General features: G+C 39.4%; 1 protein-coding gene across 5 annotated transcripts in view; it reads right to left on the bottom strand.

Moving 5' to 3' along the window:
* IKZF5 (IKAROS family zinc finger 5) overlaps positions 1-15832 on the bottom strand; it is a 38194-nt gene that overhangs the window by 16821 nt on the left and 5541 nt on the right. For 3 of the 5 annotated variants that reach the window (XR_011462731.1, XM_070363336.1, XM_070363337.1), the window contains exons 2-5: positions 10202-10398; positions 7971-8153; positions 6532-7375; positions 3126-3213 (exon numbers count right to left, since the gene is read on the bottom strand). Coding sequence is in view for 4 of the 5 variants with exons in the window: in XM_070363336.1 (XP_070219437.1) it covers positions 3162-3213; positions 6532-7375; positions 7971-8153; positions 10202-10334 (1212 nt within the window). In the remaining variant the exon portion in view is untranslated. Of the gene's footprint in view, positions 1-3125; positions 3214-3578; positions 7376-7970; positions 8154-10201; positions 10399-15832 lie in introns of those variants that run through there. The other 2 variants (XM_005895085.2, XM_070363335.1) reach the window with 1 other exon arrangement.

The raw sequence follows: 15832 nt of genomic DNA, 5'->3' as shown, positions 1-15832 counted from the left end.
GGAATTAGGCTCCCTGATGTCAGACTATACTACAAAGCTCGTCATCAAAACAGTATGGTACTGGCAGGAAAACAGAAACATAGATCACTGGAACAGGATAGAAAACTCAGAAATAAGCCCATGCAACTATAGTCAATCTATGACAAAAGAGGCAGGACTACACAGTGTTGGAAAAGACAGCCTCTTCAACAAATGGTGCTGGGAAAACTGGACTACCACATTTTAAAAAAATGAAATTAGATCATTCCTTAACTCCATATACAAAAATAAGCTCAAAATGGATTAAAGACCCAAATATGAGACTGGACACTATAAAACTCTTAAGAGGAAAACATAGGCAGAACACTCTCTGACATAAATCACAGCAACATCATTTTTGATCCATCTCCCAGAATAATGGAAATAAAAGCAAAAATAAACGAATGAGACCTACTTAAAACTCAAAAACTTTTGCAAAGGAAATAAAATGAAAAGACAACCCACAGACTGGGAGAAAATACTTGCAAAGTATGTGACTGATATGGGGTTAAGTCTCCAAAACTTAGAAACAGCTTGACACTTAATAGCATCAAAACAAACAACCTACTCAAAAAATAGGCAGACAACCTGAATAGACATTTATCCAAAGAGGACAGATGTCCAACATTACATGAAAAGATGTTCAACATTGCTAGTTATTAGAGAAATGCAAATCAAAACTACAATGAGATACCACCTCACAGCAGCCAGAGTGGCTGTCATCAAAAACTCCACAAACAAGAAATGCTGGAGAGGGTGTGGAGAGAATTTAAATTGGTGAGAATATAAATTCTCACTGTTGGTGACGATGTAAATTGGTACAGCCACTATGGAAAACAATATGGAGGTTCCTTCAGTTCGGTTCAGTCGCTCAGTCGCGTCCAACTCTTTGTGACCCCATGAATCGCAGCACGCCAGGCCTCCCTGTCCATCACCAACTCCCGGAGTTTCAAACTCATGTCCATCGAGTCAGTGAGGCCATCCAGCAATCTCATCCTCTGTCATCCCCTTCTCTTCCTGCCCCCAATCCCTCCCAGCATCAGTCTTTTCCAATGAGTCAACTCTTCACATGAGGTGGCCAAAGTATTGGACTTTCAGCTTCAGCATCAGTCCTTCCAATGAACACCCAGGACTGATCTCCCGTAGAATGGACTGGTTGGATCTCCTTGCAGTCCAGGGACTCTCAAGAGTCTTCTCCAATACCACAGTTCAAAAGCATCAATTCTTCGGCACTCAGCTTTCTTCACAGATATGTGAAGAAACTCTTACATCCATACATGACCACTGGAAAAACCATAGCCTTGACTAGACGGACCTTTGTTGGCAAAGCAATGTGTCTGCTTTTTAATATGCTATTTAGGTTGGTCATAACCTTCCTTCCAAGGAGTAAGCGTCTTTAATTTCACGGCTGCAATCACCATCTGCAGTGATTTTAGAGCCCCCCAAAAATAAATTCTGTTTCCACTGTTTCCCCATCTATTTGCCATGAAGTAATGGGACCAGATGCCATGATCTTAGTTTTCTGAATGTTGAGCTTTAAGTCAATTTTTCCACTCTCCTCTTTCACTTTCATCAAGAGGCTTTTTAGTTCCTCTTCACTTTCTGCCATAAGGGTGGTGTCATCTGCATATCTGAGGTTATTGACAGTTCTCCCGGCAATCTTGATTCCAGCTTGTGTTTCTTCCAGCCCAGTCTGACAAAGAGTCATGCTGTTAAATGCTTCCTGACAATGTCACATCTGACAAGTGACTGATTGAAGGAGTTTCTATTATGACAAATGAACTGATTTTATTTCCTTCTCTTACTTCATTCAATATGACATTCTAGGTGATGTTGCTGCAAATGGCCTTATTTCATTCTTAATGGCTGAGTAACATTCGAGTTGGACTATAAAGAAAGCTGAGCGCCAAAGAATTCGTGGGGTCGCAGAGTCGGACACGACTGAGTGACTGAACTGAACATTCCATTGTATATATGTACAAACAGTCAGACTCGACTGAGCCTGAACTGAACTGAATGTTCACTGCAGCACTGTTTATAATAGCCAAGACATGGAAGGAATCTAAATGTCCATGAACAGAGGAATGGACAAAGATATGGTGCATATATACAATGGAATGTTCAGTTCAGTTCAGTCACTCAGTCGTGTCCGACTCTGCGACCCCACGAATTCTTTGGCGCTCAGCTTTCTTTATAATCCAACTCGAATGTTACTCAGCCATTAAGAATGAAATAAGGCCATTTGCAGCAACATCACCTAAAATGTCATATTGAGTGAAGTAAGAGAAGGAAAAAAATCAGTTCATTTGTCATAATAGAAACTCCTTCAATCAGTCACTTGTCAGATGTGACATTGTCAGGAAGCATTTAACAACATTTGTGTGCTGTTTTGGATCTGTCAGGAAATTTTCTGTTCCTTATTAATTCGTGAATATTCAGGAATTAAGGGGAGAGGCAAGCTCCTCTCCTTGGGGCTTAGGAATCCAGGCATTTCCTTCATTATTTTTTCTATACGGTGACAAGTACCCTCTTCCTTCTTATGAACCATATGGTAAAAGTGATTATTTACAACCTTATCTCTTTCATATGCATGACCTCATGGTTCCTTGATAACTTGTAAGTTTTGATTTTATCTCTGCTGAAAATAGCTATCTTGTAAGACAGTATAAATACCTACACAATGTTGAATAAGACACCTTTGCTCCATCAGAGCTTTGGTCCCCGTGTCTTGCTTTCTCTCTCTCTCTCTCCCTCTCTCTTTCAGGCTGATCCCCTGGAGCACACAGGCTCTCTGAGTTCACTTTCCTGCCCGGGCTTCTAAGACCCTCTCGAGAAGGTGCTCTGCGCCTTCACCCCATCGAGAGGGCGCCATGTCAGGGGCTTTACTGGCTTTCTGCGTAAACCAAGGAATATCAGCCTCACTCTCCTTCACTTTCTTATCAGTTGTCTCCAGACCACCAGGTTCCGGTCCATTAAAGGACCCCAACATGACACGAATAATTGAGCAGCAGAGGAAGCCTTCCTTATTCCTGTGCCACAACACTTTAAGGGGGTTACACCTTAAATAAAGAGAAATTAGGAAGGAGACAAAACGCTAATTACGTTACCATTTTTGTTGTTGGTAACTCATGTGACAGATCTTCTCATGGGTAAGGCTTTCTACAAATCCAAACCAATGTAGCCATAAAACCTTTTCTGTAAAAAAAAAAAAAAAAAAATTAACATTGACATACTGAAAAAATATTAACAAAACTGGATCCTAGTTTTCAAAAAAGAAAAATCGAGATCCATTAGAAAGTGTGATTTTTTTATTCATACATTACAAAAGCAAAGCTTCATTCACAATATGAACTACATACTAGATAGAGTTATTTCAGCATTAAACTGCTCTCTGGAATCCCTAAACAATATAGTGTGTTCTGCAACCATACTCAAGTTTTATATTTTACATACAAAATACGTTCTTTACATCAAAGTACATATTAATGAAACCAAGTTCAAGAAATCATATAACCTCTAAGACTACTTAATGAAAAGTCCTTAGCAGGGAATTTCTTAAAAATAATATTTCCATTTGATAAATATTTTTGTAGAACTTAAATGAGGTTTATCTCTGGACATTTTTTTAGGTAATATTCCCTTTGTCAAACAGTTCTGCAGATGAATGGCAAACACATTTCTAAAATGAGACAGCACTGGAAAATATCCAATTAAATTTTTTCAAAGTAAAAGTCTAGCCTTTACTTGAGTTTCAAGAAGTTGTAGCTACATACTATATTAATAAAAATCTGAAATAAAATTATTCCCTGTTAATCTCATCACAGTTTCTTAAAAAAATATTAGTGGAGATAAATTATCTACCAACTTTAAAAATCTAAACTTATGTTCACTGAACAAAAATAAATTTAGTTTCAAAACATTGCCTGTTATCAGCAAAGTATTATAAATAGTGCATGTTAAACTTTTATCAACTCATTTCTATAAAATATATGATTAAAAATAAAATGGGAGAAACATATTCAATACTTAATGGAAGATAATATCTTTCCAATACAGAATTCTCAAAAAATTTAAATAAAATCCTAAATATTTTTAAATATACAATACTAAAAAAGTTTCTAAGTTAGATTTGCTTCAAAAACATTAGTGCATTTAGAATTAACTGTAGCTTTCAAGCACTGATACCTTTGGAATACAACTATGCTCTTTAAGTCATAGGAATTTTAACATTATACATTCTAGTTTGTAATTATGAAAAAATTATCTTAACTAAAATGCTCTTTCAAAGCATCTTTAATTGTCAGGAAAAAAAACAAACAAACCATATTTGTCACTGTTTGGCCCAGAATATACAGTTAATAAACTGTTTTTAACATGAGTTCTTCCTTTTTGTTTAATGAAAACTTCCATTTTCTATTTTGTGGTATTGCTTTTATATGAAGAATAAAATAGAAGAAAAAAATAAATACAGAAGCGTCCAAATGACAGCACCCTGTTTCTGACAGTATATACATATGAGGGTCAAGTTACACATTTGCAAAAGGCTGCTCTAAAACTGATCCGAGGAGCAAGAACTCCAAGCAACAGAGCAGAAGAGACTGCAGACTGGAGATTCACAGGCCTCAGACTGACAAGGAGCGCTGTCTAGAGAAACTCCTCAGTGCTGCTCTTTCCACAGTGCAGTGGAGACCAGATTAAACCACAAGAACTCATTTTAATGGCTTTGTAGTATTTGGAAGAGAGAGCAAAATATCCATTAAACTTGGCACTTGGGGGTTTTTGTGGACAGATACCACCAATATTTCCCTTTCACTTACTTTAAGAGTAGAAGTCCTTTTTAGTTAATGCTTAATAATTAAAATGTTTGCTTTAAGAAGCCAATTAGTAACACTTTCAAGAATTGAACCAAATTAAAAATAAAAATTTTGCGAAGTACACAGAAACCAACAGTTAGTAACAATATATTTTATTGTTCGACCAAGCTGTCCTCAGAGTAAGCTAGTTATTACACAATATAAAAACAACAGCTTCCTATTCAAAATTATTCTAGATTTATATAGCAAGTTTTATTTTTGTAAACAAATATGTTTAAATGCATTTTTATATCTATATCCTCTTCTACTAAGGCGACGATTCAGTTCACAGTTTTCATATAGTTTTCTTGCTGTACATGAAAGACTGGCAAAACTGCAAGTAAGTGTTATAACTTGAATTCACAGAAAATATCTTAAATAGCCAATTCTGAAGAGGAGAATAGAATGTTGTGGACATATGTTCTCATTTTTGTAAATGTTACTTCACCAACACATTTTCCCGTTTGTTTCTATATCTACCTTTTCTTGAAAATTATGGGCAATACATGGATAGAAGGCAGGAAAAGGAAACTTCAGATTTTTTTTTGTTTGGAAGGACCGCATTTCCTAGGAATAAGATGGATGACTTCCACTGTACCTCTTTGGTCATCAAAGGAATGGAAGGAATAACAGATTCTCAGTTGGTTGTAAAATTCATATGTAACATTAGAATGAAGATTTAAATGAAAAATTCAAATTAAAAGGAAAAAAGACATCTTCATAGATAACCCTCTGATATTTCTAGCGTTCTGGAGTACTTACTGGTAGTTTTTAAAATAAATTACAATAAAAAGAATACAATGGAAAACTGCTGTGTTTAAACTAGAAGCTGAATAAGCAGGTATTTTAAATATTAAACTCCACTTTCAATTTACAGTTTTAAAGTTTCATTTATTTTCAGAACTTTTACTTCATATATTTATAACTTTAATTTTAAAAGAATTAAATGTTTTACATTTGCCCTTATGGAAAAAAGAAAGATTTACTACACTGATACTGCTTTACTATTACCAGTTGAAATTAAACAACTTAATTTAACAACTAAGCTATGTTAACTAATTTTTAATTAAGGGCAATTTCAAAGGCAATTCCTCTAAATATCATTGAAATAAGTTGGAATAGATTTTGAAAGAGAAAGTAATTTATTCTACCATTTTGAAATTATGGCAGAAATAACACCTAGCTGTAATTTAGATGTTGAAATACCAAGAGTATCCATCAGCCTTGACGTTTTTATGGACTGTAAATGTGAGAAATTTAAATAACCACTTGTAAGATTATGATTGTACTCAAATTCTCAAATGTCTAAATGAAAGGAAAAAAGTTAAGATACCAATGTGTCCAACTCTTCTAATACATAAATGACCCTGATGAGGCTTCTATGAAAAAAGAAAACGGACATTTTGTTTCCACTGTCAAACTTATACTCTATATGTATAAAACTTTAAATTAGCAGACACCTTATTAGGGATGACACCACCCCACCCCTCCCCCACAAAAAACAACAGTAAACTGCAAAACACAAAAAGGCCAAGCGAGGAAAGCAGAGTGTGATTGTGTTCAGTGTTGGTTATGTTGCCCTCTTGCAAAATGACAGGCAAAATCATACTTGTTTTTACATTTGCACCCACATATGTTACACTGAAAAGGATTTTCATACCCATGACATCCCATGTGAATAGTGTAAAGGATATTGTCGGCAAAGTACATGTCACAGTGCTGGCAGTGGTGGAGAAGCTGCGGGTCCTGGACTGGCAGGGTGGGAGCTGGAGTGCTCGGCTGGCTGTTTCCCATGCTTGGAGTACTTGTGTGGGCACTTGGCTCACTGCTCGGCCCTGCCACCGGACTGTAGTTCCTCTGGCCGTGTGGCGGCCGAGGCTCTGGGCTGGCGGGAGAGGAGCTCTGAGGAAGACTTGCTGACACGGCAGAAACCACTGCCTGGGCGGAGGGCTGCTGCATCATGAAGGGCTTCTCCTCGGCGCAGGGAACTACGTCAGGGGACGCGGGGTTTTGGTTTTCAGGTGGCAAACTGGACAGCTGTCCAGCTAGAGTTGAGAGCTGGTTTAAAGGGTTGTCGACCATGAGTTCTTGGGGGTCTCTTGGCAGGCCTCCAGTTGGTGTAGTTTTCGCCATACTTTCATAGGAGTCAGTCTGGATATTTGGGATTTCGTGGGTAAAATCATTAAGGTAGTCTGGCTTCTGAACCACCATGGAAGGTGGGCTTAAGTTGATGAGTGCTCTTCTGCTATAGTTCAGGTTGCTAGTTTTCTTCTGTAAAACCCCCCACATTTTCTTGCTGCTTAAGGAAGACCTAGTACCTTTAATTGGTACCATTTTATGCTTGCGCCTTCGATGATGGGACAGGTTGCTTCGGTCACTGCAGCGGAAGGAACACAATTCACATTTGTATGGTTTTTCTCCTGTATGGGAACGCATGTGGGCTTCCAGATGACGCTCATAGGCAGATGCAAATGGACACAAGTGACATCGATGAGGTTTCTCACCTGTTTAAAAGGAAAAATGGGAGAGAAACTGCAGGAGTAGCTCATTTATGAAAAGTTTCATATTTTGTCCATTCATTATTTAGAAACTCATCAAAAATAAAATGCTTTTCGGAAATACACACATGTACAAAAGATTATTAAAATCCGTTAAAGAAGCTGCATACAACAATCTTCATACTATACTGACTAGTGGAATATATTCCTTTCACAGAAGGGATGGCTAAGGCAACGTCTAAGGGTTAGCAGTGTCACCTGCAATTTTACAGAAACCTCCTCCCTAGTCTGCAATGGCAATGCACTTAGACAGGATTAAGATAAATATATTTATCCTTCATTCTGCCTTCAGCATTAAGCTGGCCAACATGAGAAGCTGACAGATACTGAGTTTAGATCACAAAGGAAGATAGCTAAGGAAGGGAAAGCTTACAAGGGACCTTCCTTCCTTGTATGCTGTCATGCTATTGCTTTGTAAAACTGGATTCACTTCTCCATTTACTCAAACCTTACATCAACCTTCATTTTCAAACAATCTCAACTATTTATATGACAGATCAACCTGCCCTCCTTGGCCCCTCTCCAGCCCCTTCTCTGTTACCTGTGTGAATTCTAATGTGTTCAATGAGCCGGGCGGTGCCTTTGCTGGCATAGTTGCAATACCGACACTTGAGCTTTCCATCAAAGGTCCTTTCAAACCCGTCTACTAACATTCCTGAGTTTTCATCCAGGGAAACTTCAACAGATGGGTGATCAAGTCCATTTTGATCACCATCTGTTCCAGCTACAAACAAAGTATAGCAAAAGAAATTATTCATCTTAGCATCAACTCAATTTAGCAATTTAGTGTTGAGTGGTAGGAAATCTTTCATAAACTGACAGGTCACTTAGCATAAAAGTTAAATTCACAAAAATCACACAGTCTTTCTGAACTGACATTAATTCCATACAAAAGCAGCATCATATGAGGGGGGTCTCAAATCACTAACACATATCAGTGCTCAATGTGCTTTTGAGGAAGAGAACAGGGCATTACCTTTATCTGACAGGTAAGGAGAAAAGGGGAGTAAACAGTGATGGCAATTACATGTTTAAGATTCTAGCCGCTTCTACAAATACAATGGGCTGTCATGATCATCTTCACAAATCCTAGTCTATTTAATCTAGAGTAATTCATGTTGAGTTTTATAGTTCCACTCAGCTTACATCTATGTTCTAGACCCTGGGTTGCATTTAGGATCTTAAAATTCTAATTAAGCACATAAAGGGGAATATTGTACCTGATATCTCTGGATGTTATAACCTGTAAGAATTTCAGTTAAGAGATGTTCTGCTGTTCAATTTTAATCAACTACTTTGTATAGGTAAACTGAAGGAGCAAGTGCTCAGGTCTGGAAAACCAGCAGATGGTGGGGACTACAACCCTGCTCTCTAGGATCTGAGTCCAGGAATTGTACACTAGAGCATTAAGAGGGAGTGTCTATTCCTCCAATTTCATGGGAAAAGCACTTCTACACCATCTTAAGGAGGCAGCCATGGATGTATGGACAGTTTGAGCCCTCTGCTCTACGGCTTCCTCCATACCTCACCAGGAGGAGAGAAGGGACTTTGCTGGTTGGTGCAAGTCCAAAATCCAATGGGTCCATTGCACTGGAGGGACAACAAGGCTCAGTGTCCCCCTTTCTCCCATTGCTTTTCTAAGGCAGTAACTTCCAAAATTTTACATGCATATGGAATCACTTGGGGAGTGTATTAAAATACACCTACTGATACAGTAGATCTGGGGTGGGACCTGATGGTTTGCATTTCTCACCAGCTCTCTGCTGTTGCTGGTCCCTGGATTACAAAGCCCTAGGCCATCTAGGTCAAAGGTTAGCATACTTTTCCCACAAGGGTCAGATAGCAAATACAGGCTTTGTGGGCCACGGGGTCTCTCACAGCTACTCGACTCTGCTGCTATAACTCAAAAACAGTTATAGAAAATAGGTCAGCAAGCATGGCTATGTTTCAGTAAAACTATGGATGCTGAAGTTTAAATTTCGTGTTAATTTTCATGTGTCATGACATTATTTTTCTTTTTCCCACCAACCATTTACAAATGTAGAAACCACTCTTAGCAACCACACCAGCAGTCCAGATGGGGCCCACAGGCTGCAGTTTGCTGCCTCCCGAGCGAGGGTCAGGAAGAGACCCCAGTCTTCGTGTGGGAGCAAACCCGCCGGTCTCTCTGTAGGGCAGACAGGACAGGTTCAAGTACTCACTGCTTTCTCTTGGCTAGTTTCACCTCCTAGGTGAGCACACATGGTGGGCCCTCTCTTCATTTTAAGAGAAGAAACAGAAACCTCTATTTTGTCTCAGGTCTAATACAAAGGCCTTGTGTAGTGAAGATGGACTCCCTTTGGGCTCCTTGTACCCACTGTTAACTAATGGAACCTGGAGAATGGGAAGGAAATTTAGCCCCAACTTTTGCACAGGAGAGAACGCATCTCTGGACCCCAGGGTAAGCTCTGGGGCGGGGGTGGGGGCGGGAGGTGGGGGGGTCCTCTCCCTCAGCAAAACCTGACCCGTTTAAAGAAGGGGGAAAAAAACTGCCCATCTGGGGTACTCTTTCTGCCCCCTTCTGATGCCTATGTCAGAAGTTTTCTCTATCTCCTTTATACTTTAATAAAACTTTATTACACACACACACACACACAAAAAAACTGCCCATCTTCTGCCCAAAAGAGAATGATTCACATTAGCGAGCAACAGTGGCTTCATACTATGGATAACAACACACAAACATTACATGTATAAAAAATGAATTATTTAATGGTATTAAGAGGAATCTACCTCCCTGAAGAGCCTCTGCTTCTTTGTCCCCACTAACTGATCCAGAAATCATGTTGACATGATGGGTCTGCTGAGTTAGGTATTCCTGGAAATCTTTCACAAAGTCCAAAGGCTCCGGTTTCTTCTCACCCATCTTTGATTTTGATATATATATGTGTATATATATGAATATTTCTGGAGTTTACAGTTCGTTATACCTATAGGGGGAAAATAAAATAATTTTACACTATTTAGGGAGATGCAGTATGTATTAAAACAACAACACTGACGAAGATTATTATGGGCCAGGTACTACAAAGCAAGAGAACACAGTCCCTGCTTTTAAATACCTTATAATCTTCCTGGTGAACTAAAGAAGACATACAAAAAACAGTCAACAAGTCATATATTTAATATTTAAATAAACTGGGATACAAACTTAGTTTGAATGGATGGAAAGAAATTACAAAAAGAAAAACCCAGATGAAAGAAATCGGCATATCAGCAGGGATTATCATTGAAGGAGACAGTAGAGAAACCAAGTGGCTCAAACAGGGCTGGTGGAGAGAACTTCTGGACGATGCCCATGGTGCCGTCCGTACCACGGCACTGTACCAGTGCCTGCGCTGGCCGGTACAGGTGCCACTCGCCACATGCAGCTACTGAGTGCTCAAATGCGGCTCATACAAATGACTTGAGTTTTGTTTAATTTAAAAGTGAAATAGCTACATGTGGCTAGTGACTACCATATCACACAGCAAAGGGTCTTAAAACAACATTCTCACATGAATGAGAACTCTAGAAGTAGGTGATCTAGAACAGTGGTGGCAAACTTTCTGAAACGGGCCAGATAGGAAATATTTTAGCCTGTGACTGTCACTATAGCTAAAAGCAGCCACAGACAATATGTATAGGAATAAACATGATCATGGTCTAAATTCAATTCAGTTCAGTTGCTCAGTCGTGTCCAACTCTTTGCGATCCCATGAACCACAGCACGTCAGGTCTCCCTGTCCATCACCAACTCCTGGAGTCCACACAAACCCATGTCCATTGAGTCAGTGATGCCATCCAACCATCTTATCCTGTCGTCCCCTTCTCCTCCTGCCCTCAATCTTTCATTCATCAGGGTCCAAGCAGGCACAGAGCCAGGTTTGGCCTACGGGCTGAAACTTTGTGACCCCTGCCCTAGAAATCCAAATCACCACCTCTACCACCACTCACCATCCTACTCATTCTGAGAAAAAGAAAAAAAAATTTTACAGAAAAGAAATACCTGATGCTGACGGAGAGAAACTCTCATGTCAGATTTTGCAATTATAAACTAAAAACTGGTCTTCACATAGGTGTTTGGCCCAAATTCACAAATCAAATAACCAAAAAGTTTTCTAGTAAAAACAAGCTGAGGAAGTCTAGCACGTAGGAGACAACAAGTTTTTCCTTCCAATAAAAACATATTTATGCACATGTTCTAAAATACGCCTTATGCTAAAAATTTCTTTCCCTAAACCCCAACTACTTAATGAGTAATTTACTATCTAAGAAAGTTATCTTTGATAGCCAGCAGTAGGCATCTAAAGCTAAAGGTCAGTCATGTCTCAGTATATATGCTTAATTTTTTCTCAAAGCATAGCACACACACAGAAAAGCACAGCAGTCCTAAGGGTAGAGGCTTGGTGAATTGTCACAAAATGAACACATCCATGAAATCAACACTAATGTCTAGAAACAGAAGGCTACCAGCATGCCAGGAGCCCCGCCGTGTACCACCAAGGGCTCTACATCCCTGACAGCTGAAACTGCTGGCCCAAAGGGTATGCATATGTTCCGCTTCAGATAATGCCAGATAGTTTTTCAAAGTGAGTATACCGATCTGTACTCCCATCAGTGCAGAACAAGAGTCTTGTTGCCACACACCCTCACCAACGCCCAGGTATTTTTTTGCCTTTTTCATTTTAGCCATCTTGATGGGTGTATGGTGGTATCACACTGGTTTTAATTTGTATGACTTGATAATTAATTAAGCTATGTACTTGTTAACTTCCCACTTATATAACCTCTATTTCATACCCAGTGAAGCATCTGTTCAAGTCTTTTGTTCATTTCTCTATCAGGTTGTCCATCTAATTAATATGTAAGAGTTCTTCACAATATTCTGGATATGAGTTCTTTATCGTGCTGTGCTTAGTCGCTCAGACGTGTCCGACCCTTTGCAACCCCATGGACTGTAGCCCACCAGGCTCCTCTGTCCATGGGATTCTCCAGGCAAGAATACTGGAGTAGGTTGCTATGCCCTCCTCCAGGGGATCTTCCCAATCCAGGAATCGAACCCATGTCTCCCGCATTGCAGGTGGATTCTTTACTAGCCACCAGGGAAGCCCTTTATTAGATATGTATATCTTGAGAACTTCTCACACTCTGTGGCTCGACTTTTCACTTTCTTAATGGTAACTTTTGATGAACAGAAGTTCTTAATATAGTCCAATTTACCCATCCTCCCCTACCTTTACATTTAGAGTTGCTGGTATCCTTGCCTATATTTTACATGAAGATGTTCTCCTGTATTTTCTTGTGAAATTTTTATTATGTTTTTACCTTTCATATTTTTATCTGGAATTGAGCTTTGTGTATTGTAAAGTTACAAGTCAAAATACACTTTTTCTCCCCATGGAGATATCCAACTATCCTAGCAACATGCATTTGATAGACCAGTCTTTCTCCACCAGCCTCTTTTCTCACCTTTCTAAACCAGATGATATATGAGATGCTATTTCTGGATTCTTCATTCTGTTCCATTGGCCTATTTTTGTCTGTCCTCACACTACCACCACATAGTCTCAGTAATAAAAATCTTAATATCTCAGTAATTTAAGTCCACCAGTTGTTTTTCTCCTTCAAGAATATTTGGACCACTCTGGGTTCTTTTCTTTATGGTCTGAGCCACCACCCTTTTCAGCCTAAGTGTTTCCGTGGCAAGAATTACAGTGTTGTGGAAATGAGGTAAAAGCACATTTTCCAATTAACAAAAGCGTGATCAACTTTAAAAAAAAAATTTATTTTTTTGGCTGCTTTGGGTCTTAGTTGCAGTGTACAGGGTCTTTAGTTACAGCATGTGGGATCTAGCTCCCTGACAGGGATCAAAGCCTGGCCCCCTGCATTGGCAGCATGGAGTCTTAGAAACTGGACCAGCAAGGAGGTCCCAGAAAACTTGACCAACATTTTAAAAACAAAAACTTCTATTTTAATTAACTTTAACTAGAAATCTACTAGAAATAGACTAACTTGACAGTGTTGCTACTACTGATTGTGTTATACAACAATTAGTTTTCATTCCAATCCCAAAGAAAGGCAACGCCAAAGAATGCTCAAACTACAGCACAATTGCACTCATCTCACACGCTAGTAAAGTAATGCTTAAAATTCTCCAAGCCAGGCTTCAGCAATACGTGAACTGTGAACTTCCAGATATTCAAGATGGTTTTAGAAAAGGAGAGGAACCAGAGATCAAATTGCCAACATCCGCTGGATCATGGAAAAAGCAAGAGAGTTCCAGAAAAACATCTATTTCTGCTTTATGGACTATGCCAAAGCCTTGACTGTGTGGATCACAATAAACTGTGGAAAATTCTGAAAGAGATGGGCATACCAGACCACCTGACCTGCCTCTTGAGAAACCTATATGCAGGTCAGGAAGCAACAGTTAGAACTGGACATGGAACAACAGACTGGTTCCAAATAGGAAAAGTAGTTCGTCAAGGCTGTATATTGTCACCCTGCTTACTTAACTTATATGCAGAGTACAACATGAGAAACGCTGGGCTGGAGGAAGCACAAGCTGGAATGAAGATTGTTGGGAGAAACAGCAATAATTTCAGATATGCAGATGACATCACCCTCATGGCAAAAAGTGAAGAACTAAAGAGCCTCTTGATGAAAGTGAAAGAGGAGAGTGAAAAAGTTGGCTTAAAGCTCAACATTCAGAAAACTAAGATCATGGCATCCAGTCTCATCATTTCATGGCAAATAGATGGGGAAACAGTGGAAACAGTGGCTGATTTTGTTTTTCTGGGCTCCAAAATCACTGCAGATGGTGACTGCAGCCATGAAATTAAAAGACACTTACCCCTTGGAAGGAAAGTTATGACCAACCTAGACAGCATATTAAAAAGCAGAGACATTACTTTGTCAACAAAGGTCCATCTAGTCAAGGCTATGGTGTTTCCAGTGGTCATGTATGGATGTGAGAGTTGGACTACAAAGAAAGCTGAGCGCGGAAGAATTGATGCTTTTGAACTGTGGTGTTGGAGAAGACTCTTGAGAGTCCCTTGGACTGCAAGGAGGTCCAACCAGTCCATTCTGAAGGAGATCAGTCCTGGGATTTCTCTGGAGCGAATGATGCTGAAGCTGAAACTCCAGTACTTTGGCCACCTCATGCAAAGAGTTGACTCATTGGAAAAGACTCTGATGCTGGGAGGGATTGGGGGCAAGAGAAGGGGACGACAGAGGATGTAGATGGCTTGACGGCATCACTGACTCGATGGACGTGAGTCTGAGTGAACTCTGGGGGTTGGTGATGGACAGGGAGGCCTGGTATGCTGCAATTCATGGGATCACAAAGAGTCAGGCACGATTGAGACTGAGCGACTGAACTGAACTGAATTGAATTGAGGAACCAATAAGAACAGGGGGGCTGGTTTGGTTTCCCTTGTTCACTGGCCCCAGATCGATACATTTTATTTTTGTCTTTCCTGCCTTCCTCTCTCCTAACATTTAATTTGTTCTTTACTCCAGACACATTCAGCCAAGTAAGAACCTGCAGGTAATTCTCACTTTTCTTAAGGCAACATGTTTGAATAGTTTCTTTGCTCCTTTTTTAGAAGATGCCTAGGGGGTCATTATTATTACTGTCTCTTTTCACCATTTTCTACAAAGTTGAGGCTACTGAAAGTCTGTCCTCTGGATGAACAGAATATTATTGTGGCATTAGAATCAGACACGACTGAAGTGACTTAGCAGCAGCAGCAGCAGGTTAAAGCTACTACCTTAAAGGCTCTGAACAGGGTCTTCTCTAGCCTTAGTTTCCTATTTTGTAAAATGAGATAACAGTACCAATTTGTAGTACTGTTTTAAGTTTTACACATAAGTGTAAGTATCTTGCAAGATGTGTAGTTTATGGTATGTTTTCAGACAACAGCAGCTATTTCTGCAGCCAAAAATGGTTATACCTTAGATTAAGAAATTCCCCACTGTCCAAAATTCCAAGTGTCTTATGTTACCATTTTATATATCTCATCTGTGGTTACAATGAAACAAACATGGTCCACTTTTCTCCATTATTCATATATTCCAATTTGCAATTTCCCAAATCAATTTACAATTTCCCAAACTCATCTCTTCTCATTTTCCTCCTTTAGGCCACCTCTTTAACTCACTCGCTTTAATCTGGCTCAGCTTTCTCAGTCTTAAGGATTACTGCTGGCTTCTGAACAGTTTGCTTCAGTTGTTTTCCCATCCTGTCTGGTAGGCCGAACTGCTTTTCTATGCTTCCTAATCACTGTATTAATATTTATGACTTTACTTGATTCTGCCAATTATTTGTCCTTTAAAATCTGCCCTTTGCTTAGGAAAAAAGAAAAAGTTGGCCAGTCAGGT

The sequence above is a fragment of the Bos mutus genome, chromosome 26 (assembly GCF_027580195.1).
Source record: "Bos mutus isolate GX-2022 chromosome 26, NWIPB_WYAK_1.1, whole genome shotgun sequence".
In the NCBI taxonomy this organism is placed as follows: Eukaryota; Metazoa; Chordata; class Mammalia; order Artiodactyla; family Bovidae; genus Bos; species Bos mutus.
Note: the sequence above shows the minus strand (reverse complement) of the source record. Positions and strands in the feature narration are given on the sequence as shown.